Source organism: Camarhynchus parvulus, chromosome 1, assembly GCF_901933205.1.
Source record: "Camarhynchus parvulus chromosome 1, STF_HiC, whole genome shotgun sequence".
Taxonomy (NCBI): Eukaryota; Metazoa; Chordata; class Aves; order Passeriformes; family Thraupidae; genus Camarhynchus; species Camarhynchus parvulus.
In genome coordinates, this window is record NC_044571.1 from 30,303,585 (window position 1) to 30,327,654 (window position 24,070).

General features: G+C 38.7%; 1 protein-coding gene and 1 non-coding gene across 3 annotated transcripts; both read left to right on the forward strand.

The window, feature by feature from the left end:
* On the forward strand, positions 1-23,940 carry RNF149 (ring finger protein 149). 2 transcript variants are annotated; one of them, XM_030971841.1, is made up of 9 exons: positions 1-523; positions 7,886-8,136; positions 10,974-11,042; positions 13,869-13,951; positions 14,417-14,513; positions 15,024-15,053; positions 17,166-17,361; positions 17,715-19,754; positions 21,877-23,940. In XM_030971841.1, the coding sequence occupies exons 1-8, from the start codon at positions 58-60 to the stop codon at positions 17,771-17,773; spliced, it is 1,251 nt and encodes a 416-aa protein (XP_030827701.1). In that variant the 5' UTR covers positions 1-57; the 3' UTR covers positions 17,774-19,754; positions 21,877-23,940. The 2 variants fall into 2 exon arrangements, with proteins under 2 accessions (XP_030827701.1, XP_030827709.1); XM_030971849.1 differs by lacking the exon at positions 15,024-15,053 and having other exon boundaries at positions 21,877-23,939.
* On the forward strand, positions 20,065-20,176 carry LOC115911922. The gene has a single exon (XR_004061320.1). It is a non-coding gene; the product is annotated as a small nucleolar RNA SNORD89 (small nucleolar RNA).
* Positions 23,941-24,070: the final 130 nt, after the last annotated feature.

Consider the following 24,070-nt stretch of genomic DNA (forward strand, 5'->3'; position numbering starts at 1 on the left):
GCGGTGGCCAAGCGGCTTGCGCACGCTTCTCCTGTCCGCGGCGGAGGCGGCCGGGCCATGGTGCGTCGCGCCCGGCTGGCTCTGGTGGCGGCGGCGCTGGTGGCGCTGGGGGTGCCGCCGCCGCCGTGCGCGGGCGCCCGGGCGCTGGAGTGGTACACGGCGTGGGTGAGCACGGCCTACGTGGAGCCGCTCAGCAACCGCACGGTGCACGGCAGCACGGAGAGCGGCCGCTACGGGGACAGCTCGCCCAAGGAGAGCGCTCGGGGCCATGTGGGCATTCCCCGCGGCGCCTCGCCCCGCCACATGGAGGGCTGCGCCCCCGACACCGACTACGACGTGCCGCTGCCTCCCGGTGGCCGCGGGACCCCCGAGGGCGACCCGCCGACCTGGATCGCCCTGGTGGCCCGCGGCGGCTGCACTTTCAAGGACAAGGTCACCAACGCGGCGCGGAAGCGGGCAGCCGCTGTGGTCATCTACAACGAGGCCCGATTCGGCAACAGCACCGTCTCCATGTCCCACCTGGGTGAGCTCCCCGCGCTCGCCGAGGGGTCGGGGGGATCGCTTTGTCTAACGCCGGCCCGCATCGGTGATGCGGCTCTGCGCGGTGAGGAATGGGGTTGTAAGGAGGCAGAAATCCCTATAAAAATGGTACAGAAAACCGGGATTTTGTTTTCTCTCCCTGTAAGGCATGCTAGGGAAAAAGCTGGGACCGTTTTCTGTCTCCCAAGTTACGGGCCGGGCGTCAGGGAGGAAATGCGGCACAGCCCCCGGGACCGGCAGTCGTGTGGCAGACTGGGGTGGGAGGCTTGGATTTCCTTTAGCGATACCTTTTTACCTGGTACCCTCTGGCAGAATGGCTCCAGCGGTCACAGGCCGCTTTCTGCAGGCCGTGTTGAAACGCAGCAGATATCCCGAAGATGCCTTCAGGTGCTTTTGAAGGTACAGCTGTAGCTATTTGAAGATAGCTTTAGAACAGGCTTTGTTGTATTAGCTTCATCGTCGTCTCCTGCGCAGGTCTGTTGCGAGTGAGAGGTGTAAGCATCAGGTAATCCTTTAAACGCTCGCAAATGTATTGGGAAAACTGAATCCTGGAGAAGGATGTTGGCTTGTCTCAGCGTACCACTGCTGCTGTGTAGCCTGCAGAGAGGTTCTATGATTTTTGCCGAGATAGTAATCCAGATGTTCTGTCACCGCAGTCCCCGCTTGGGCTATGACACAAAAGACTTGCTGAATTTTTACGGTTATGACAATATTAAATGCTTAAATCAAAGAGATGAAAAAAGCCTCAAAACTTGGCAGTAAAATCTGTTTACTTTTGTAGATTTTTGAGAAACTGGAAGGTCTTTAGAGGAGGATGTGAAGACAAGGCAAACTAAGTAAAAAATTCTGTAAATGTGTGCTTCATATGGTTTTGCTACACTGAGTTTATGAGTGCCCGGGCTCTCATTGCTAGTTCTAAGGACGGGATGGACCAGTGACTTGGATGAAGTAAACCCATAATGTGTTTCTAAGGGAAAAAAACTTATTTTCTCAGTGTAGTCAGCTGAAAATCTCAGTTAGGGAGCTCTTGCTCTGTTGCACGTGTGATTTATTTATTGGAAAACACGTCTCTCCTCTTGGAATACCCAGTGGCACCAACTGGGAGGTTGGAATCATGATTGTTGTTCTTAGCCTGCTGCTTGCTTGAGATCAGCCTGGCCCATTTCGTATTCTTAGTTCACTGTGAAAGTGGAGGTGAGATGCTAGATAAAATGAACCTTTGGTTTTGATCCTAGGTGGTGATTAAGATACTTTGTTGTGTGATACTGCTTTCATCTCAAGTTTCTTTTTTTGTTTTCACCCTATATTGGCCAATCAGTACAATTTTTTCCCCTCATTCTTCTCCATTCCCCATGTAACATCTCGTAAGTATTATTTGCTGTTTTGTTGAATTTTTTTCTGCTTCTCCCATTTTGCTTATTTTATAATTTTTTTAAAAATTTTTTGTGCTTTCATCTTTGTGCTACAGAAGACCTTCTTGGGTTTAATACTCAGTTTTGGACTTCACTAGTACAGTTACATCTGCCAGTGGTGTAAAGAGAAGTGCTCTCTGACTGCTTGTTGGGTTTTTTTTCCTTGAACTGGCAGAATGTTGCTGATGAAAGTTCCACCTATGTCGAGAGTGTGATTTAGTATAGTGCATATATACAATAATAGATTTGTATTTATACTGACTTCATAAAAGCTGGTTTGACCTTACAATTGTTTGAATGGGATTACAATATATTGCAATATAATTATGAACTGTGATGTAGTCATAAAAGCTTGTTTCATGGTTGACACTTTCAGACATGCAAATATTTAAACACTTTCAGTGCACTTTGGGAATAAAGGGAAGAGATCCTGTTAGTCTTTTAAATCTTAGGTTATTTGAAGGGAAATGATGGAAAGGTCTGTGGAAGACTGGTGGGGAAGAATGTGCAAGGTAAAGCTATAGTTAACAGGATCTACATTTTCATTTCTGTGAAGGGATTTGTGAACTGGCGCATAAGGAAGCAAGCTTTCCTTCTGGGAGGAGTGCTGAGGATAAATACTCTGGGAAATCTGCAGTGCAGTTACTAAGGAGTGGAGTTACATGCATAAGTAAAATCCGCTTAATGCGTTTGCAATTAGTGGCACTGAAAATGATGTGAGATGGAACAGTGGATATGGCTGGTAGAGATGCAGCCCAAATTATGTGAAGGTGATAGACAGCTTTTGTGATCTCAGTGCCGTCTTTTTACTCCCCTCCTGGAAGACCTAGCCTCTGAATTTTCTGGGACGTATGTGATACATGTGTGCTATTTTTTGGTTGTCTTTTGGTGTTTTTAGGTATGTTTCACCCTGAGTAAAAAGAAAGGTTTTTGATTAGGTGGAGAAATTATTTCTTATAGCTAGCGTCAAAGTGTTTAAAAAAGGACAAATGTTCCAAATAATCTGTATTTTTCACCTTGTAATCTTCATGAGTGCAGTGAGTAGGGATTATAACTAAAGTTTTGGAATAAAAGAGTTGAGAATTTCAATGTGTAGCCTTGATATCCTGCCCCTTCTTCCAAAAGAAGGTTCTGCAAATGTGACTCTACTGATGTGTCTCATTTCAGGCCTTTGCTCTCTGTCCAAATTACATTGTTCAAAATGCTGGATGACTCCTCTCCTCGAGGAAAGTAATAGTGACACAATTTCATGTGTGGCTGAGAAGATTTTTCCATTGAAAACCTCTCATTTTACCCAAATTACTTGGGCAGTTGTATTTCATTTACTGAATCTGAACTACATAAATTCAGACTTCAGTTTTACAGACTTGGAAGGCAGTCCTAACTCTGTTCATTTTTGATGATGATGGTGAACTTAATGCAATACAGAAGCTTCAAATTGCTTTCCAAAGCCAAAATAAATATTGTACCTAAATATTAGCTGGGAGTGGTTTGGAGAGGAATCTGGAGAGGCAAAGTGCAGAGTGTTGTAGAGACCAGACTAAGGAGAGTCAGAGGCTCAGTTCTAGTTCAGAAGTTAGGGGGAGCAGAGGTATATTGCAATGGAAAGAAAAAAGAGTCTCCTGGTTCTGTAGATTTCCTGTTATACTTTGTGCTGGGCACCCAACCATCTATGTGTCCTCCCCAAGCTAGGATTTGGTGATCCTGACCAGAACATAAGTTACCTTATTGTGGACTATGGAATGAAATGCGGTTTTGCTTGACACACAGGGATGGGAGGCAGTGGCTGTAATAGTTTGAGGTAGGTCTGGATTAGGGCTTTAATTCATGGTTTGTGGATTTAAGGGAAGCTTGGGACTTAATTTGAGTGTATGACTGGCTACATAATGGAAATGGTCTTTGATTTGCCAACCTACATCCAACTAGTTCTTTCCTTCATTGTCATGTTTTTTTTAATGCACATGTATTGGACAAAACAGATGTAAATTACTTTGTGCTCACAATTCTATAAGTTCTTGGCATTTCCAAAGCAGCAGAGTTGGAGTTATTTTGGCATGTAGTTCAACTCTTTGTTACACTGCTTGCAGGACTACTCAGGATTCTCCAATGGTGCATAATTTCTGTATTACTGCTGTTTTCTACAGGAAGTTTCTGGTACTGTAACTGCTGAAAGGACAGTGGCTAGCTTTAGTTATACATGACTGTATGATGTTGAGCTGGTAATGCTGTTCAGAAGAAGCAGTAACTGCTTATATCTGTCTTATAGATAAAAGTGCATATGTATTGGAACTCAGGTGGAAAGAGTATGTGTACCAGAGGTTATATATCCTCCTTGAGGCAGGTGAAAATACAGCATGCACCAGACATTAGGTGAGTTTGAGGTAGATGGTTAAGACAAAGCTTGTTATGAGATTGTTAGTGTACTGTTAGCATTTGTTTAGAACAGGAGCTGGAAAGAATATTTACTGTTAGTTGTGGCAGTATTAGTGAGGTGCCTATGCTTAAATGAACCAATGGACTGACCTTAAACATTTTTACTAAGATGGTGGAACCCTGGGAGCTTTCTGACATTGCTCAGGAGGACAAAAAGAAGGGTGTGTCTGTGATCAGTTTCTGGATGACAGAAAAATATCTTCTTAATCTCTAAGCATGAATGGGAATAAATGTAGTTTGGTGTGCCTGCAATCAAGAACTCTACCTGTCCTACTTCTTCCTCATTTGTAGAGTGCTGGTTTCCTTTTGCAAGAAAATACTGGGTGTCATAGCAGTAAAACTGTCTGCACTGGCAGGAAACATACCTTCATCTTCAGAGTGCCAAATTTGCCCTTTTTTGCAAGTATCCTAAGGATCTGCCAGCCCTGATAATGTTAAAAAGCACCCACCAAATTTTAAGTGGACCCAATTTCACTGAAGCATCAATCAAACCTAGAAAAAAAATTGTTTACTCTAGCAGAGTAAAAATGTGATTGTTTATTGTAAAACTAGAAGGTTATAGAAAGGCAAAGCCAATACAACGTGCTTTCAGTAGATGCATGTATATTACACTTGAAGTTTTTTTTAATAAATGTGATTTGAGGTGTCTGAGTTGTGTGGCAGTTGAAGAAGTTGATGGAATGACTCACCATCATTTCAGTCTTTGAATAATGAGTTTCAGAACAGCAGGCTAAAATTAGCAAGGAATGAGTTAAAACCCTTAGTGTTACAGGCTGCTCAGGGCAACTGCTTCTCTGGGACTGCTCTTGTTCCTTTTGTAATCTTGGATTGCAATTATTCTTCTCTTCTTCCCCTTCTGTCTCATGACCTTCAAGGCTTCTGTATTTAGTTGCATGTATTTTTTTATGGCAGGTTCATCACCAAATCTTTAGAACTGTTAAAATGCTTTAAATGGGTATTTATTTAAAAATGTAAATTCTGAAAGTGGAAGGTGTCACACTGTCTAGCAGCCATTGTGCAAAAGTAGCCTGTCTTTCATTTAAAGGAAATAACTGTCTGATAGTTGGGTATTCTGGTGACAAAGCAGAAAAGGACAATACTTATTGTTGTGGGAATTTTTAAACACTTCATCATTAGAAATAGTGCAGAGAATCAGATAGCAGGATTAAACTGATTTAAGATTTCAGGATTGAAGTGGAAATTTACTGATTAAAAATCCAGGCTGCCTCTAATCTTGAAACTTCCTTTTCTTCCTTAAGCTTGGATGAAACCACATAAATCTTTCCAACACATTTGTACCGTTCCCTGGCCATCCTTAGGCACCCCTCCTGTTACTTGTAACTCTTAAAATGGTGAAAGACACAGGACCTAATTTCTTGATTTAGGTATGGGGATAGCAGTTCTTAGCAATGTAACATAAATTCCCACTTTCATATGTTTTTTTCTTGCTAACTCCTTGTGGAGTTGTGCAGGGTCAGAGAGCAGAGAGTGTTTCACAGTCTTCTCTGAGTTTCATGAGGCTCTCTGGTAGTGCTTTTGTGCTGTTTCAGAGAGAAGAACAATATTAATTAACCAAGTTGTAGTATCCTTGGACTTGGGGTATCATGTGGATCAATACGTTGTTGGTGAGCAGGACTGATTAATGTAGCCTGGGTGCTTGTTGTCTGTCTGTCTGCAGCCTCACTGCTTTGTGTCTCCGAGCGCACCCAGCAAGCAAGGCAACATAGATGGGGTGGGTGTTGCCGGTGAGCAGACTGGGGTGCCTGAGGAGAGGCACAAGTTGATGTTACTGTAACCCTATTAGGAAAATCCACTTTTTTGCTGGGTCTGGATCTGGCAGACACAGGTGTAATGGTTCTTAGAGTAGGTGACCAGAGGTGGGATGATAGTGTTAAGGTGAAGTTGAGAAGGGAGGTTTGTTCAGCTAATGCCTGGAACCTTTAGTTTTCATCCACACCAAACTATTTATGCCTTATGGAGGGAAGAGTTCTACATACACAAGTGAAACTTCTGCAAACTTGATAGCAGAGCGGCCAGATTGAAAAGCTGTCACAGCCTGACAGCTTTTTTTCCTTCCTCAAATAAAGGAATTTGGTTTAAATAGTTCAGGCAAATAACTCTTTGTCTTAGTAGGCAGAGGTGGCTGAGGCCAGAATGCAGCTTTGAATTTTGAAAATCCCCATTTGATGTGATGCTATAAATAAGGAAGCCATTTCTTCTGGCATAGCTTCTCTGTAAGGAATCTTACACAGCCAGAAGAGAAAAAGGCTTTAACCCTTCAGGGGGAGGTCTTGTTGCAGGTTGGTAGTGTTTTGTGAATCTAGAAAAGGTAGCTGTAACATTACAGCTTTAGATTTTCAGCTAGGAAAACCCCTCTCTTTTTCTTCCTTTCTCTCTGAATCAAGACTAGTTTCACTTTTTCTCAGAGGTAGGAGAGCAAAGTAAACTATGAAGCTGTGACTTACCAAGGTGGCAGCAGTGTTGGTACACACAAAGTAAGAACTATTCAAATAGAAATAGAATAGAACAGTGAAAATGTGACATTTTTAATAGGTGTATTTATCTGTAATTTGTTTTGTAATACTTGGAGTTATATGTAATTCAACTTTTTGTTACACTGCTTGCAGTGTAACCCAGTATTTCTGAGAATACTTGGTATTCTTCCAGAAAAAAAAATGGAGTAAAACACCAGTCACAGAGGCCTTTGGATTTTGCTAGTTGGTCTTGTAATTATCTTATTCGTTTTGGTGGTAGTATGTTGCGTAAAGGTTTTGGGGTTTTTTTTGAAATTTGGTTTCTTTCATATGAATTGAGAGCTCTAGACTTCTAATACATTAGAAAAATCCTTTTGTTCACTGCTCCCAAAAGAGTCACAAAGTATTTCTTGACAAGTCCTTGTCATGAAGTCTCATTACATTTTGAATATTTAGTATTAAAGAATCTGTAAGTATTTCAATGTTTAAAATAATTTCTTATTCAATTTATTATTAAATATATGAATACTTTTATCTTTTGTTTATATATCCAGTGTAATTTGGCTATAGATTCAGATTCAAACTAAATTGAAGTGTCTCTCTGTGATGTTCACATACTGTCTCCATCTGCAGCTAAAATTCCCACGCTGACAAATGAAAGACCAGCTGTTCCTGAGCTGCAAACTAGAACTTAAACTGCTTTGAGATGGGTTGTGTGTTACTTGTCTGGTTTTTTGCATGGTTCCACAACTTACCTCACTGTGGAATGATGACTGTAGGTCTTGGACAAGTAAAGATGCATCTGTTGAACTTTATCTTGTGTTTGAGAGTTTTTGAAAGTAAATAAAGGATTCTTTACCAGTAAACTTTCTATCAATTCTGCTATGCCTGAAAAAAAGCACTGGAGGATTTCCTATAACTTTTCTTGCTGATCTTAACTAAAGAGGCCAAATTACCCTCAAGCAAGAACGCCTACATTTTTACTGTGATTACTGACTTTTTTCCTTTTTTTATTCCCTCCAACAGGAACAGGAAATACTGTGGTGATAATGGTTGGCTATCCAAAAGGAATAGAGATATTGGAGCCAGTACGAAGAGGGATTCCAGTAACAATGAGTATTGTTGTTGGCACACGGCACGTGCAGGAATACATTAGTGGTCAATCAGTTGTGTTTGTAGCCATCGCGTTCATCACCATGATGATTATATCCCTTGCTTGGCTCATCTTTTACTATATACAGCGTTTCCTCTATACGGGATCACAGTTTGGAAACCAGGTAAATGGAGCTAATGACACTTAAGAGTATTTACCCTCTTCTTGTGTCAAATCACTTGCCTAACTTTGATTGTTTATTGGGGTGTTCTTGAAGATCTGTGCCTTCTTCCTATTTTGCTGACTGTGAATGCTGCTCAGCAACAGTCAATGAGCCTAATAAGCACTATGCTAATTGGCATCACGAGTTTGACTAGTTATAATTATTAGATGCTCATATGAAGTAATGAGAAATACATTTAGCCACTTGTCAACAGCAGCTTCTTATGTGATCTGTCACCTAACTGAACTTCCTTCCTTTTGACATGAAAAGTTATTTTCATTCTTCAGTAATTTTCATTTTGAAAGTACTATGTTCACTAACCAGACTTTTTTAATGGAAAGAGACCATGGTAAGTTTTTAAAATTTTCTTATAAAGCCCACAAGTTCTTCAGGATAGAATTTTTAGTTCTCAAGCTTTATGAAAACTACTTTTGGTACTTGTAATTTTACAACTCCAGTGTAGGGTTACTGAATTACAGCACCCTAGAAGGTGCATATGTGATTGGGCTACTCAAGGTACTGAGAACAGTAAGAGTACTGAGGAGGTTTGGAAGGAGTAATTTTGCTCCTTATTTGCCCTTCTCACATTTCTGTACTTACAAGAAAAAAAAATCCAGCTTTACTTTTTTTCCCCTGAGGAAAGTACTTAATCATAGAACTGTTTAGGCTGGAAGAGACCTTTGGACTCCTGCAATCAAGAGAGCAATTTATATGGAGTTGTTTAGGATGCAAATCCATCTGAATTTTGAAAATACCTTAGGAATGGCACTTAACTCTGCTTTTCAGCTACTGCAGGTAGGTTTCTTCCATGATCAGCAGCAGCTCTACCATTTGCAGGTTTTGGTTTTTTTTTTTATCCTCAGTTCAAGAAAAAAAATTCCTTCAACTAGTGCTTAGCATGTGGACTTCTGCCTTTTCCTTGATGATGTAGATTCTAGCTTTGGGGGAGGAAGGAAGGGATTTTTGTTCACTTTCAGAAGTCTGAACTCTGTTTAGGACTTAGACGACTCTTCTAGGAAAATACTTAATTTCTCTTTTCAATAACTGAGGATAACACACAGGACTTCTGTATTGGTTAACCTTGTAGTCTCCCTGAAATTTTGGTTTCCTAGAGTCTTTTTACTAAGTTTTAAATCTTAGCATTAACTTTCTGAGAATACTTTTGGGAAAAGAAAATTTTTGAGAAGTATTTATAGAAAAGGGATGTATTTCTGTGTTGTAAGAGTTGTTTGGTGAAGAAAGTTGCTTCTTCCTGTTGCCTTTTAAATAGTTCACACAGAGAAAACTTCACGTGCTTTATGAAGCATCATATTGTGTACTTTAGTTTTAAGGATGTGAATGTGATGTTTCTAAGAAACTTGTGCCGCAGACTCTTAATAGAATTTTGCTATTGTCATCCAAATGCCAGTAGATTTTGCCAGTGCTTGTCATCTGAATGCCTCTTAAATAAATGAAACTGTCTAGCATTAGAAGGTTATGCCCTTTTCTCAATTCTTTCTCTTCTAAAATAGCCATTGAAAATAAAAATGATGCAAAGTTGGAAAATGTTTTGACGATATTAGTCGAGATGTATTATTAAGAGTCTTAAAGGAATTTTGCAAACAAAAAGCTGCTTTCTAACCCAGATCTTGTTTTGCTTGGCTTATGGACTCAATTAAAACTAAAACTTTTGAGTTAAATATGTTATGCTTTAAAGCAAGCTGCAGTGTACCTGCTAACTGAAGATGAAGATGGGTATCTTAAGATTTATTCTCATATCAGTTTAGCAGTAAAATTATAGAAGATCTCCTCGCTCCTGAAAACAGGACTGCGCAGAATACCCTGAGAAGGTGGAATAGGCTTCTGCTGCTGGTTTTGTCCATTTTTGTCTCCCATCTGGGGGACCTTTCAGACCACTTATCTTTAACACCATAAAAATTTAAAAATCAAAAAACAATTTTCAGAACTATACATTTGTAAAATTATATATGTCATCGTGATTATTACAGAGAAAAGCTGCCATTGTGGGTTTGGGGTTTTTATTCCTTTATGATATTTCTTTACTGAGGGTTGCTGCTAGACAGGTCATCTGTCAACTGGGAGTGTTCAGTTTCTCAGTTTCTTGCAGTAGCTAGCACTTTGTCTTGGACTACAGTACTGCTTTCTTTTCTCGCTTCCCCTCTAAGCATAATTATACTGCACAGAAGTCCAGTATGGTGCATCACGTCTGTAAAGCCTTTCTTGTCATCTCCTTTGCATAATGTGTCCTTTCAGTGCAAAGCTTTGTCCAGTGCAGGAGACAGTGTTTAACTGAGGGGAAGTATTAATAGCTACAAGCAGCCTTTTGACCTGGTGGTCAGCTGTAGGCTGCCTGGCAGGATTCCACCTTCTCCCAGGCTGCTGCAAAACGTACGGTGTGCTTGCTCGTGGGCTTGCCTAACTGGAAGGTCTGGTTATATGGCTGTTGTTACAGCTCTGCTTGCCTCTAAAGCCTACACGGTTTCAGCTTTCCTGTGTGGGAAGGGCCTCAATGCCGGCAGGGCAATCGGGATGCGGGACTGCGGCTGCCGGTGCGCTTGGCTAACCCCGCACGGCTGGGGCTGCTCCTGCGAGCATGGTGCTTACAGAGCCTCGGGGTGCAGCTTACTGAACGTCTGATGGCTGGAAAAATTTCATAAACTAATTCATTGCCCAGAGATCCATTAAATTTTTTAGATGCATTTAGAAGACTCGGTAATCCACCTGGAAAGTATTTATAAGCTTGGAAATGTAATTCCTGAAACTACTGTCTATACTAACACTTAAAATGTTATTTCAAGGGACATAGAAAAGAAACCAAGAGAGCCATCAGCCAGCTTCAGCTGCATACGGTGAAACGTGGAGAAAAGGTAATTCAGTGTCTCTGGTTTTTGCTGTAAGTTTTAAAAATGGTTGTAATGTTTTCAAAGAATTTAAACTAAAATTACCACAACATAATTGCAGTGTGACATACCATTCTAGGCTAATGTCAGGGCCTATGCTTAAAAGGCAGAATTTAAAATTAAGGAGTCAAATTTGAACTACTCAGAAAATTAAGGCTACTTTGTTGCAAATAATATCTGGTTATACAGAATGTATGGGGGACTGGTGCTGTAGAGATGAGGAAACATTGTTATCTTTTCAGCACTTGAAAACATCAACGAGTGGATTGCAAAATACTTCCGCACAGTTCTTGCAGCTGATGTAATGTTCTGTTTTCTTAAAAGAACATTCATCACCTTATTGATCAGAAGGCCTTAAAAATATAAAAAGCTTTTAAAAATAAAACACTTGTTTCGTCTTTTGACATATAATATATTAAGGAGCTGTGTAGGCTTAACCTGAAGCATAAATTTTTTAGAATATATTTCTATGTTATGAAATATAGCTAATCTAAAAATCAAAGCAGCTTTCAGGAAGTTGGCTTTGACAGCATACGGCCTAAACTCAGCTGTATTAGAATAACTGAAGTAGAAAAGCCAACATTTTGAAAGAAAATATTTTAGTTGGAGTTTCAGGAGTGCTGATCCTAGATGCAAAATTAGCTTCTGACTAGATTTCTACTGCTACATAGGAATTTTTTTCCCCTCAACCCTTGTCTTACTTGATGAGTTTTTATTTAAGGACTGATTTACTTGGAGATAAAAAACAAGGATTAGGTTATTTTTAAGTCTATGAATAAAATCAAAGTGAGAAAGGACATTGATATGTAAAAACTTTAAAAGCAGTAGTCTAAGCAGAAGCTGTTTCTGTTCAGGTCATATGCTACAGAGGATATGTCCTTCATTTAGTAAATCAGTTTTGAAACTTAAAAAATCCTAAAAGTGTCTTTGAACTTCATTGCCTTTTCCTTCAACGCTTTCAACCTGCTTAAATAGTGTTTTACAAATATTTCTTACTTTTAATTAGATTATTTTTTGATGGAGTTTAGCATATAATTCAAGCTGTGAACAGAGGGATATTCATACAATGGTGACATTAGAGATCAAGAAAGATGGAATTGAACCCAAGCTTGTGTAAAGCACTATCAAAGCATAACGTCAGCATAGGAAGAAAGGGATGTAGAAGGGTCATGATGAAACCTGTGTTAAAAACCACACAAAAGATGTTAACAGCTTTTAAAATTGATGTTCAATAAGATCCTCCAAATAAGATTTGTATTGTGCGATTTTTGCAGTATACCGGGAGTTCCTTCCAATAAATAGGCACTTGACTAAAGTAAATAAAATGGGGAAATTTGCTGTTATACAATATGCTGATTATTCCTATGAGTGCCATGTTCATTAAGAAGAGTAGAATGAGATAAGGTTAGAATCTCTCTGTTGAAATAGAGCTTTTGTGTGTGGTAGATCTCATTAATGTGATTTGAATCAACCTGCTATCAGCAAATTTATGTAACTTACTGATGCAGAGGTATTTTCATGAACTAATATAAATTTTCTGGACATTTGTCCTGTCTTGCTCTGTCAATGTACATTTTTTCTTTGAATATTTCATTTTAGCCTTGTAAAAAGAGTCTGTTTCTTTTGTTGTGATGCAGTACAGTCTTTTGTTATCCCCACTTGAGGTTGAGATATTTAACTAAAAATAGGTCATATATTAAAAGTGTATTTACTATCACGTAGATTTTTCCTGAGAAGCTTATGGGATTATTGTAAAATGGACACTCATTTGAGTATGTGCTACATATGGTGTGCTTGGATTTTGCCTCTTGTACAGAATAAAAAATAACTTGTTAGAGAATAAGCACTTCTCTTAGCTTTGCTTACATAAAAAAACAGTCTTAATGTGATTTACTTGGGAATTTAAGGCATTAATTGTGTAAATTGATAGCATGCAAAGGAGGGAAATATTGGCCTTGAACCTGAAAGTTTCCTTGCAGAACTAATTAGTTTAAATGTTTGTGTTGAAACTGAAGTGCTTTGATAAGTTGTAAATCAAAAATACTAATTTTTTGGGGGATGAAAGCAGAGGAGTTTCCCCACTGTCTCTAATACTTAGAATTTATGCAGCCCAATTAAAATTAGACTATTTTTCTTGTATTTGGAGCTATCCATCATATTTACACTGCAACTCTAAGTATGGCTTCAAGAAGACAGTAAGACCTGTTAGAAATGATATTGAACCCTTAGATAAAAGTGGAAGTGGGGAAATTATGTTCTGTCTAGTGTGAACTTGGAGGAAGGTTTTAAACGCAAATTGCATACTTGTGTTCTCTTCTGGCTATGAAGGAATATCTGCTAGGATGTGGTAGAAGAAAGAAGAAGGTGAAGAAGAGGTTTGTGGGATTCAACCCCCAAAATCTCTTTCTGCTCTTGGAAATCTTTGGGACTGCTAATTCAGAATTAGATTGCGCACTTTGATTTGTGTTGATCTCTTAAAGTGTTTTCATCTTATAGCTACCTTCAACTGAAACATTCCTGTGCTACCATGAACAAAGCCAATGTGTAAGACTTATTGAATTACTTAGGATGCCATGTATAGTTATTTAAATTAGAAAATCTGGGTTTGGCTGCTTTTAGTATTTGATAACTTGATCAAATCACCTCTTGATAGGATCTCAAATTAAATGAGGTAGATTTTTTTATTTGCTATACCATTTGATATATTTTGCATTCTTTGAAGCTAGCTATTACACAAAGCTTTTTCTGTAATGACTGTGAATGTTATACACTTAAATATGTTGTCATATTTAGGGTTTAGATGTTGATGTGGAAAACTGTGCTGTGTGCATTGAGAACTACAAACTGAAGGACACTGTCCGAATTCTGCCATGCAAGTAAGTTGTCATAGTTACTCTTTACTCTTTAGCATGTTTTTCTGAAGAAATGGGATGAATTTCCTATAAATTCTTCTGAACCTCTGGTAGCAGAGCTGAAGCTGCAATTTGTATGGCCTGTTAAATGTTGAAGGGCACTGTGAGACCATGTAGCACTTCATATGTATGTGGGGGCAAGGGAGCAATTGGGAGAACTGTAGGGGTGAAGTAGAGCTTGCTTAAATTAGAACTGTACACTGTTGAACTGATAAATGCATGGTCTTTGTGGTTATTAGCATCTCCTCTTCAGAAAGCTGGCATGAACCAAAAGTTTCCAGAACCATGTCTGTACTAGTAAATTTAGCAGCAGCTAATTGTCAAGATTATAAAGGAAAGGTTTATTTTTAATGTGTTAACTTGCACACTGTTTGAAGGAGGGGTGTATGGCTTTCATGATAAGTTCTAAAGAGCATTTCTTTTCTTTAGGCACATCTTCCATAGAACATGCATTGATCCTTGGCTTTTGGACCACCGAACTTGTCCAATGTGTAAACTAGATGTTATCAAAGCTCTGGGATACTGGGTATGTTGCACACTACTTTAATCTTCAAAGTAGAAGTACAGTCTAGGAAGCAAGACTTCATGTAACTGTTCAGAATGAGAACAGCTGTTATTTGATAAGACTTGAGAAGCTGGGCAAAGATGCAAAGAGTAATTGAATGAGAACCAGAAAATAAGGGAATTTTATGGGCAAGAACTTAAATTTATTGAGCAGCTTATGAATCTTCTTTGATAACCTGTTTTTTCTATCTCCAGCTGATGATGTTAGGGAATTTGAAGCAGAGGTGAGACTGTTTGCTCAGGCTGCAAAAATATAACTGAATTAAATAAATCTAGAACATATATTTGATGTTGTTGAGAACGTGATTCAGAGGAAGAAATTATAGTTTTTCTACATAGAATGTTTGTGTACTTCCACATATGCCCCATGAATTATCTCTGTAAATGAGCTGGTACTTAAAACCTTCCTAAAGACTTTCACCAGAAATTGGTTAAGTAGAGAAAATGATGTGCTCTCATTTCTTTCTGACAGCACCAGAAAAGAGAGATGAAGACACATGGGGTAGGTTACTCAGTCACTGTTGATAAATAGTCTTGAGTTCCACTAAATTGCTATAGGCAAGAATGTACCTCTCTTATCTCCTACTGATCTACAGAGATGTCTAGAAAATAGAGCTGTTTTTTTGGTTTCAGGGCCTTTCCTTTCATACACTAGGTCTGTGTTTTGACTACCTTTTCTCTTACTTCATTGCAGAGACTTACGAGATCTGTGGAAGAGTGTTAGGAATTACTGTTTTGTTTTGTTAAAGGGGACAATACTCTTGCTATGTAATATGTATATGCCAGATTTTGATGCTTCTGTGAGTTAAGTCAGACTTTACCTGGGAGTTATAATCTCATTGCCATGTGGAATAGGTATTGCTACTTTAAGATTGTTATGTTAGCAGCTTGGTTTCTGCCCACATTGAATTCTTGGGGTTGATGTATCTTGTGTCATATGCAGAAGGACTTATCTTTTTGAATACAGGCTGGAAACTGAAATACTGGCACCTTCAGAATAATTATATTCCCTGAATTTGTGCTGTTGCAGAGGATACTGATACTGAGCCCAATCAGGAACAGTAATAACTCCTCTGCTTTTTGGCTAAAATGATTTTTGGAAAGTAGATTGAGTGGGATTATGTTAAATAGAGAAATCCAGTTCATTTTTCTAATGAAATGAGGTAAATGGATCCTGTGTTTACATCAGTCGTTCAAGTCTTATTGAAGCTAATAATGTGGGAAACCATTCAGGAATTTTCTTTGAGCTTAGTTTTCAGCTTAATCCAGGTTGCCCAGTCTAGTCTGTGATTGCCTGAATTTTTTTACTGATGTGAAGAAAAGAAGTGCAAAGAGCAAGGCAGCTTCTCTCAGCACTGTGCTCTGAACCTACAGAAAAGAATGTGCAGCCTTATAGAGATATACTAAACCTTCTGCAGAGAGGTTCAAGGCTCAGTTCAGTTATGGACAACAAATACTTCAGATGCTTTTACGTTTTTAAAGGCTTGAAGTAGAAAAAAGGCACTAAGTCCTATGACATGGCCTGTGTAAAGAGCAGACTTCAGTGGTCTAGTTCTTCATTATGCTATTTTTTATGAGAGAAAGAACTGCATTTCAGCATGTCTGACTGATTTTGAGAGCATTACTGAATTTTGTAGTTTCAATGCTTATTTAACTGTTTAAGTTTTGGAAACCAAATCATTAATGCCCCCTCCCGTCTGCAAATGTAAAGATTGTGTTCAATTGTATCATGTCTATAGCTCATTAAAATTCAGTATGTTTTCAATTATGCTGATTTGATGCTAAAGAAATAATCAGCCCAGAATTTCTTAAATTTTAAGATGGGCCTTTGCTAGTTGTTCGAGGAAGGAAAAAATACTTGCTAGTAAGCAAAAAGAATAGCTACTTAAACTGCAATATGATTGCTTATGTATAATTAACATCAGTATATCTATGGCAATGACGGTAGTCTGTTTAATTGTAGAAACAGAACTGTATGTACAGGACTTGGATCCATTCTGAAAATTAATTCAGAGTTGTATAGCTTGTGCTATACTACAGGTGAAATAGATCCCTTTGCCTGTGATGCAGATGTTGCATTCCTGGAAAGTGAGAAGCCAGTGGTTTTGGAACTGACTTAAAGTTAGGCTGGAGATAGAGGAGGACAGAATTTGGTTCTGATGTAAATGTTCGCTCAACCTAGTAGAAAAAAAAAAACGTGGCCAACTACTATAGTGCAAAAACAGATCTTGGAGACTTCTGCAAACTCAAAGAATCAATAGGTTTCCTTGGTGGGGACTTTGTATGTTCTGAGCCTGCTCCTAGCCTTCAGCAATACTGTTGCTACAGTGTTGAAGTAATCCTTCCGAAAGGCTTACTGGGTGGACTCTTCCTGTTTCTGCTCTTGGCTTTGTGGTGGCTTTGGAGAAATGGCTTTTCTTTTGGTCGGCTTTCTTCCTTGCAGTCAGACAATAACCTTGAAAGTGGACAATATCAACACTATTCCCAGGAGTGCACATGTAATAGCTAAAAAAATGGTCTTTTCCATTGAGGTGAGGTTACCAAAGGTGACATGGAGGAATGTTGATGTTTGATGGTAGACAAAAGTGACAGTTAAATATGTTTAATTTTGAAGGGGGACCCTGAAGATGTACTTGAAGTTCCAATACCTGAATCCATAAGTGGCAGCGTTTCAGTCGGAAGTCTGAGTATTGCTTTGCAAGATGATGACAGAAACGAAGTAAGCGAATTGTCAGCTTCCTCCACTAATGAGTCTGTATTGCAGTGTACCAGCTTAAAGGAGGATGCAGGGGAAACCACAGCATTGCTTGGTAAGTCATTCAGCGTTTCACTGCACAAATCTTAGCACTAGACATTGCACTAGAAGCCCTCCTCTAATTGGTGTGAGCAGTTAGTACTGCAGTGCAGAGTGGACTGAGTGGTGTCACTGCTGGTCTTCAAAAAATACAAGCAGATTTTCAAGGAACTCTGTCAAGCAGCAAATAACTGGACTTGAGTGAAAGAAAGATGTAAGCAGTGTCTTAAGAGGATTACCCAGAGAATCTCAAGAACCTGAGGTATATATGAGTATGAAGTTTTTAGCCAGAGTATGGATTAATGTAACAGATAAAGCATATTAAAATGGTAAAACAACTGACAATTTTTTTTAATTCCTGATTTCTAGATGTGGATGCCAGTAATAACCGACATGGAGAACATCTATCTAATGGAAATTCCCACTGAACTGCTTCATGGAAGATATCTTGAATAGACTGTTGAAGAACTATTATTTTTTATTTAATTAGTATGGACTTTTGTCTAGTGAACAGAAAAAAATAACAATGTAAATTATTTTACCTTTCAAACTTTTCTAGCTGGTGTTCCAAAAGGGCTAATAACTAAGAATTTTGTACACAGGAGGATTTTATAAAATCTCCTCTGGATGTCTCATCCTAAAAAAAAAAAATGCAATAACCCTTTTTCTGTAAGCATTGTTGCAATGTCATTGTGTTCCAGAGGGCTGTAACAAAGATGAAGACTAGGCAGTGAAAATAATGTAGAATGTGTAATGGTTAAATATTTTGGATGCACTATTTACATTCAGTATGTACACACGGAGAACACTTACAAGCTACAATTATTAAAATGTTCTGAAAGTTCTGAACTGTTGTAATTGGAGATGAATATTCTCAGAAAAGACATTAACCTTGAAGTAATCAAATAACTTAATGGATATGTTGCATATCCTTTTCTTGTGATGGAAAAATTGCTGGTTGCAACATGTAACAAATGCTTATTCTGTCTTGTAATGTGTTCTACTCAGAGTGGATGCTGAGAAAAGGAAACCTTTTCCATCTTGCTAGCTTTCTATACTGAATTTGGGAGTAATAGGTTGTGCTAGGTGGTCTTCACGTGCTGAGCATGTAGACATTTAGTATATGCACACTGGTTACCTCTTTCAATCTTAAAACAGAGGTAAAGGGCTAATTATGGCTAAAATATATTTATTAGTCTATTTATAAGAATTTACATAATTTCTTCTTGCTCCTGTTCCCATCCTGACCCACTTTAGGTACAAATTGAAACCGTTTCTTAAGAAATACAAAGGTTGGGTTTGTTTTGCTTTTATTTTCCTTTGCATAGAGATGCTGGAATTCTCTTGGATATTCCACATTAGGAGTTTTGACTGGGTTTGCCATTAGCTTTTATTCCTTTCTTTTAGATTAGCAGTACTGTGCCTTATAGTAAAACACTTAAAACATCTGAAGCATCTGAGAGAAAATATAAACCCTGGCATCTCCCATTATGACCTCTTATTCAAATATTTATATACTGTAAGTGGTATAAGGAATTGCTAAACTGTTTTGTAAAGAAATATGTATATTTAAAACATTACTTAAGGGTGTTAAGTGAATTGTTTAGGATTTTAGCATTGTCATATTATAAATAATATGCTACATTCCTCAATTTTCTTTTGTAAAGCTGTTGCTACAGATTGCTTAAAACAGTGTCTTTCACTAGACATTTGTTTTAGAGTGCATTTTGTTTTTAAAATGTATATTTGGAATGTTTTTAAGAAAATATGCAATTCTTTTTCTAACTTACATTGAGCTTCAATAGAAGCAATAACTTTTTTTTTAATTTTAAAAGGAATGTTCCAGAAATGACAGAAGGGAAAATATAATCTGAACTTCTACTTTGCAGAGCAGATGTTTCACCTTAAATTTCCTTCAAAAAAATTCCTGTTAATACCTACTTAAAAAAATCTGCCTCTTCCCTGTAGGCGTATAACTTTTAGGTTTACTGGAAAACTGTCAGGTTGTAGTTCTGATGTCACCAGCAGGTGCAAGTTTTTGTGATGCCTTTATCTTACAAGAAGCACATGAGAATGGAATATGACTGACCAGCCATCTCCAAAACTGAACAAATAAATAAACAACCCACAACTAAAGCAGACAATGTGTAGGGACACCTTCGTCTCCAAAAGAAGCTTATCAACATTTCCAGAACTGCCTTTTTAACTATCTCTTCAATATTAAAAACTAAGTCTTCTCCCTCTTCTTTAACACAAAACTGAACATTGATGTAGTAAATGTTGAGAGGGTTTAAATTCTAGCTCAAGGAGGAACCAAAAGAGAAGTTATCAAGAGAAGTGTTGTCAGTCTGTGGATTGTGTCTTGCTGATACCTACAGCACAGCATTCATTCTGGAGAGGAGAATTGTGGTAAGTACTTGAGCTTTTATGTAATACCTATAAAACCAAAAGCTTTTCTTAAGAATTAAATCTGAGATCTGGCAGAAAAATGGGAGAAAAGCTAAGGAACCTGCAAACTTAAAAGCGTGCTTATAAAATCTGGTGTGTGCTGACTTAAAAAAATATCCAAGTGTGAAGACTCCTGAGGACTGTTTCACATGCTGGCACTGCACCTGTTTCATTTCAGTCATTCACAAAAATAGTTACAGTTGTTTCAGTCAAATAGGTTTGCACATAGTTGATCTTTGATATAGTTAAGTCTGGTGAGGCCAGCTGTGCTGCTGAGGAGTGATGACAAAAGGCCGAATTGCAGTGCTCCAGCAAGCAGTTTGCTCTCCTTGGAAGCACAATGACAAAAATTATCCGAAGCGAATCACTAGTCTGACCTCAGTCAAAGCGCTGACATGCATTAGTAAAAAGAGAGGTAGGATGAAAAGTACAGAGCAGGAAAAAGACAATCTAGGCAGCTTAAAACTGTAGCAAGAGAAGTTCAGAAACAAGAAGCATAGGACCTGCTGTTCCAGCTTATCTGTTGAGTCAACGGGTGTAGGCTGCTATAGGTAAATACAGGTGCACAGACTTTGCTGATCTGGATCCCCACTAAATTGGATCAAACTGGTATTGCTAGTTTCTAACACTACCTACCAAAAGCTTGTATGAAGGTCAGAACTAATGAGTGATTTTTTCACCCTCTCACTCCTTTTTGTAGGGTGGGTGCCTCGTGACTCCCTTTACTTCCATTTGGGGAAGCTATAATTCACCTCTGCTGCTTCAGCCATGTCCTGCCTAGTGTGGGAGCTGCAGCTGTGTGTGTTGTGAGCTCCTGCTGCCTCCCTCTGCCCCTCATCACTTTTCTCTTCCTAGCTGCACGGTTTATGTAACACATGCAGGAACTTGTCTTGGACACTTCTGTCCCTTTGTTAGATTTTGCTGTAATCAGGCAGAGTGCTGCTTATTGGAGACATTCCTGTGGTATTATACAAAAAGCTAAATTGCAAAGCCCACAGGAAGTCTAAAGCCCCTCAATGGTGATGCTGAATAAATCACTTGGGAAAAATCCCTAGCAGGCCTAGGGGATGCTGGTTTTTGTGGAATAAGTTTTATTAGTGTTGTGTTAATTGGTATGGCTTTGCTACTGCTGCTGTTTCTGTTAGGGAGAAATTTAGTGATTTAATTTTTTTTTTACAAAAAAAACAAACAAGCTATGGACATGTCAAAATGAATTGCTGTCTTAGAGGGGCCTCCAGTTTTTTCTTTTTGTTTGGAAATTTTAGTTTATTAATAATAGTCTACATATGACAAACTGGAAAAAACTTGGTAGTAAATAATTGTCTAAACTGTCTTTCAGACTTGATAGCAAGCAAAAATAAATCTAGACATTTCAGATCTAAAAGCATGTTCATGGTTTAATTACTTGCAGTACCAATGTAACTGGGAAGTCTGGATTTTCTTTTACTAATGACTGCTAGACTGGATTCTTCTTTGGCTCTAAGCAATGCTTGGAGGAGATTCTTGGCATGTACTAGACAAGTTTGATAGGATAGCAGTAACTCCTTTTCCCTGCCTCTTACCCCCCACATTGCATGTGAATGTAGTCCAGTAGCCTGTTGCCAGTAATTAGGGCTAGATTTTGGAGGTCTGCTGGAGGAGTTGTAGGATAACTTACCTACAGTGGAAATGCCTTTAATCCATGCTGACTTAATGAAGTGCATACCAGTATATTCCTGCCAAAGCTGGCCTGTTGGGAATTCTGGTCCTGTTTAGGTTGTAACTGGCACAGAGAAACACCATTGCAACACCTTTGTCAAGTGTGCAAAGCTGTTTTTTAATTACCTATTGATTTGGGAATGGTCATTCAGGTTTTTTGGCCATCCTGCCAGGTTCCTCTACAACCAGCCTCTTGTAGTTGGGCAGAGTCCAACAAGACTGTCCCCTTGGGTAAGTTGAAAGGATGCAGCTTTATAATAGGCCATGGTGAATTACAGTTCCTGAAATGGAATATGTCAGCTTAATTTTTTTAACTGAATGCCTGTAAAAATTGTAACATGTCTTTGAGACTGATTTTTACTGGACATGTTCTTTTCTCTCACAGGTGATATGAAGATTTGAGAATTGGAATTGATTAAAAGTGCACAAATCAAGCTGAAGGCTTTTGGTTTTGTTCAGTATGGGTCCTGATCTCTCCTCAGATATCCTACTGCATTGCAAAACTTGATTTAAGGAAGTTTTTAAAATAGAATGCCTTTATAATTGCATGTATTTGTGTGAAGAGTGCATTGCCTGAAACTGTCCATTATACTTCATTGGACCTGAAGCTCCTTTTCACCATCTGAAACATAGTATTACTGCATTTTTAAATGAGCATATCCTTAATCCAGAAGAGCAGAGTAAGTTTCCATCATTTTGTTAGTCTGAAGCTTAACTCCAAAACTTTGAAGCCACTTACTTCTACTATAAACATATACCTGCAGAGAGCTATTTGAATTTGATAGTCAGTAAAAAACTATTCAAACAGTCTTTTATTGTAACTTTGAACTAATTTGGTTGCATTGTTTGGATTAAGCACTTGTCTTTTCCCTTGTGTATGTACAGTTGTAAGAATGTCAAGTTATGCATTGTTGTTGTAACTTAATGGCTAAAAGTTCAAATTCCATAATAAATTATACAGACCTTTTAAAAAGCAATGTCTGAGAAGGTGGAGGGTTTTGTGTTCTTTGGTACACTTAGGAAGTGGATCTGAGACACATCCCACTAGCACAGCACAAAACAAGATAAACTTGGTGCTGGGTAGCAATCGGGGAGCTCCTTTCAGCATGTGGTGCTTTCCTCATGTCACCAATAGCTGGCAGGGCTGGGCTGACCTTGGCTGGCTGCTTCATGAGGAGGGGGGAAATTGATGGAAGAACTTGTGGGTCAAGACAAGAAACAGTTACCAATTACCATCAGAGGCACAAGAGATGCGACTTCATGAAGATTACTTTGAAATGGCAGTAAATTAGTTTGAGAGTAAGGGAGTAGAGGACTAAAACTACCCCTGTGTAAGCTGACACTTCTCCCTTCCATGGTGGCAGGATGAGGGGGAGGGTGAGCCTGTAACAGGTGCTCTCTGCTGTTCCCTCCTCTTTTTGCCCTGCTCCATCCTGAGCTCCTTCCAAGGAGCTGCAGTTCTTTAAGAACTCCTTCAGTGTGAATCTTCTCCATCAGGTATACACCATTCCAGGATTATCACTGAGCTGCCACCAGCCTGGCTGAGGGGCTCTGCTGTGCCAACTTCTCCTAGTTGGGTCTGGAACAGGGCAGCCTTCTTCTCACAAAGGCCACCCTGCACTTCCCCAGTACCACAGGACTCTGAAATTAATGTCTCAGATATACCTATGATAAAATCATAAAATTTCTTGGTAAATCCCTCATCCTCAGATTTATCACAGAACTATAAAAATTCCATGTATCAGTACAACTCAAGCAAATACAGTGAAGATGCAGAACAGCTAGACTTTAGCTGTAATATCATAGTAGCACTATATTAGTCTATGACACTAGTCTAAAATGTGTGTATGTGTAGCAGTACCCCTCTTTAAAAACAGAATATAGTCAAATTTGGCTTCAGCTTTAGTAGCGAGAAAACATTAAGGTATGATTTTAAACCAGCTTGTGTTCTAAGTGTTGCCACTAAAAATGCCTGATAGCAAATATATTGGGTTTGGAAGCAATGTCTAGAATTGGAACACATCTTAAATAAGTGTTACTTGAGTTGACCTGATACATTTTAACTGGAAAACTGCACAAGTCTAAGCCCCAATGACTACAGAACATTTCTCACAGGATTTTTTACTGAAAGTTTGTATTAAATGAGACAAGAGACTGAAAATCCCATCAATGCAAGAAGCACTTTCACAGCCTAAATTCCTTGGAAAGAAAAAGCCAAAAGACTGTATTTACTTTGCATTATTGGTCTTGTAGTTCCTAAAAATTTGAGAAGCAGATGCAGATTTAAAACAACTTTCATTTAGCAAGCAGTATTAAATTAGAACTTGTTACTTTCCAAGTTACTTTCCTTTTCAGTCTCAGGGCTTAAATAGAACAGCAGCTACTCTACTATCAGCTTAAAATTATAGTTTAGCAGACTCCCTCCCCAGTTTCCCCAATAGCTGGCATCTAACATGAAAGCTACTCTGCCTCTGTGCTCTAGAAGGAAGAGGCTATTTAACTTTGGAATATACACAGCAACTGCCTGTGCAAATTCAGAAGTGAGAAGAGACTGGAATTCTTTTGATTTTTATGGAAGA

Excerpts from the sequence above, each read along its gene's own strand:
- RNF149 (XM_030971841.1), top strand. The coding sequence starts at position 58 with ATGGTGCGTCGCGCCCGGCTGGCTCTGGTGGCGGCGGCGCTGGTGGCG. Across the intron at positions 8,137-10,973 it reads GATCACAGTTTGGAAACCAG|GGACATAGAAAAGAAACCAA; the intron begins GTAAATGGAGCT and ends TGTTATTTCAAG. Across the intron at positions 17,362-17,714 it reads GGAAACCACAGCATTGCTTG|ATGTGGATGCCAGTAATAAC; the intron begins GTAAGTCATTCA and ends CCTGATTTCTAG.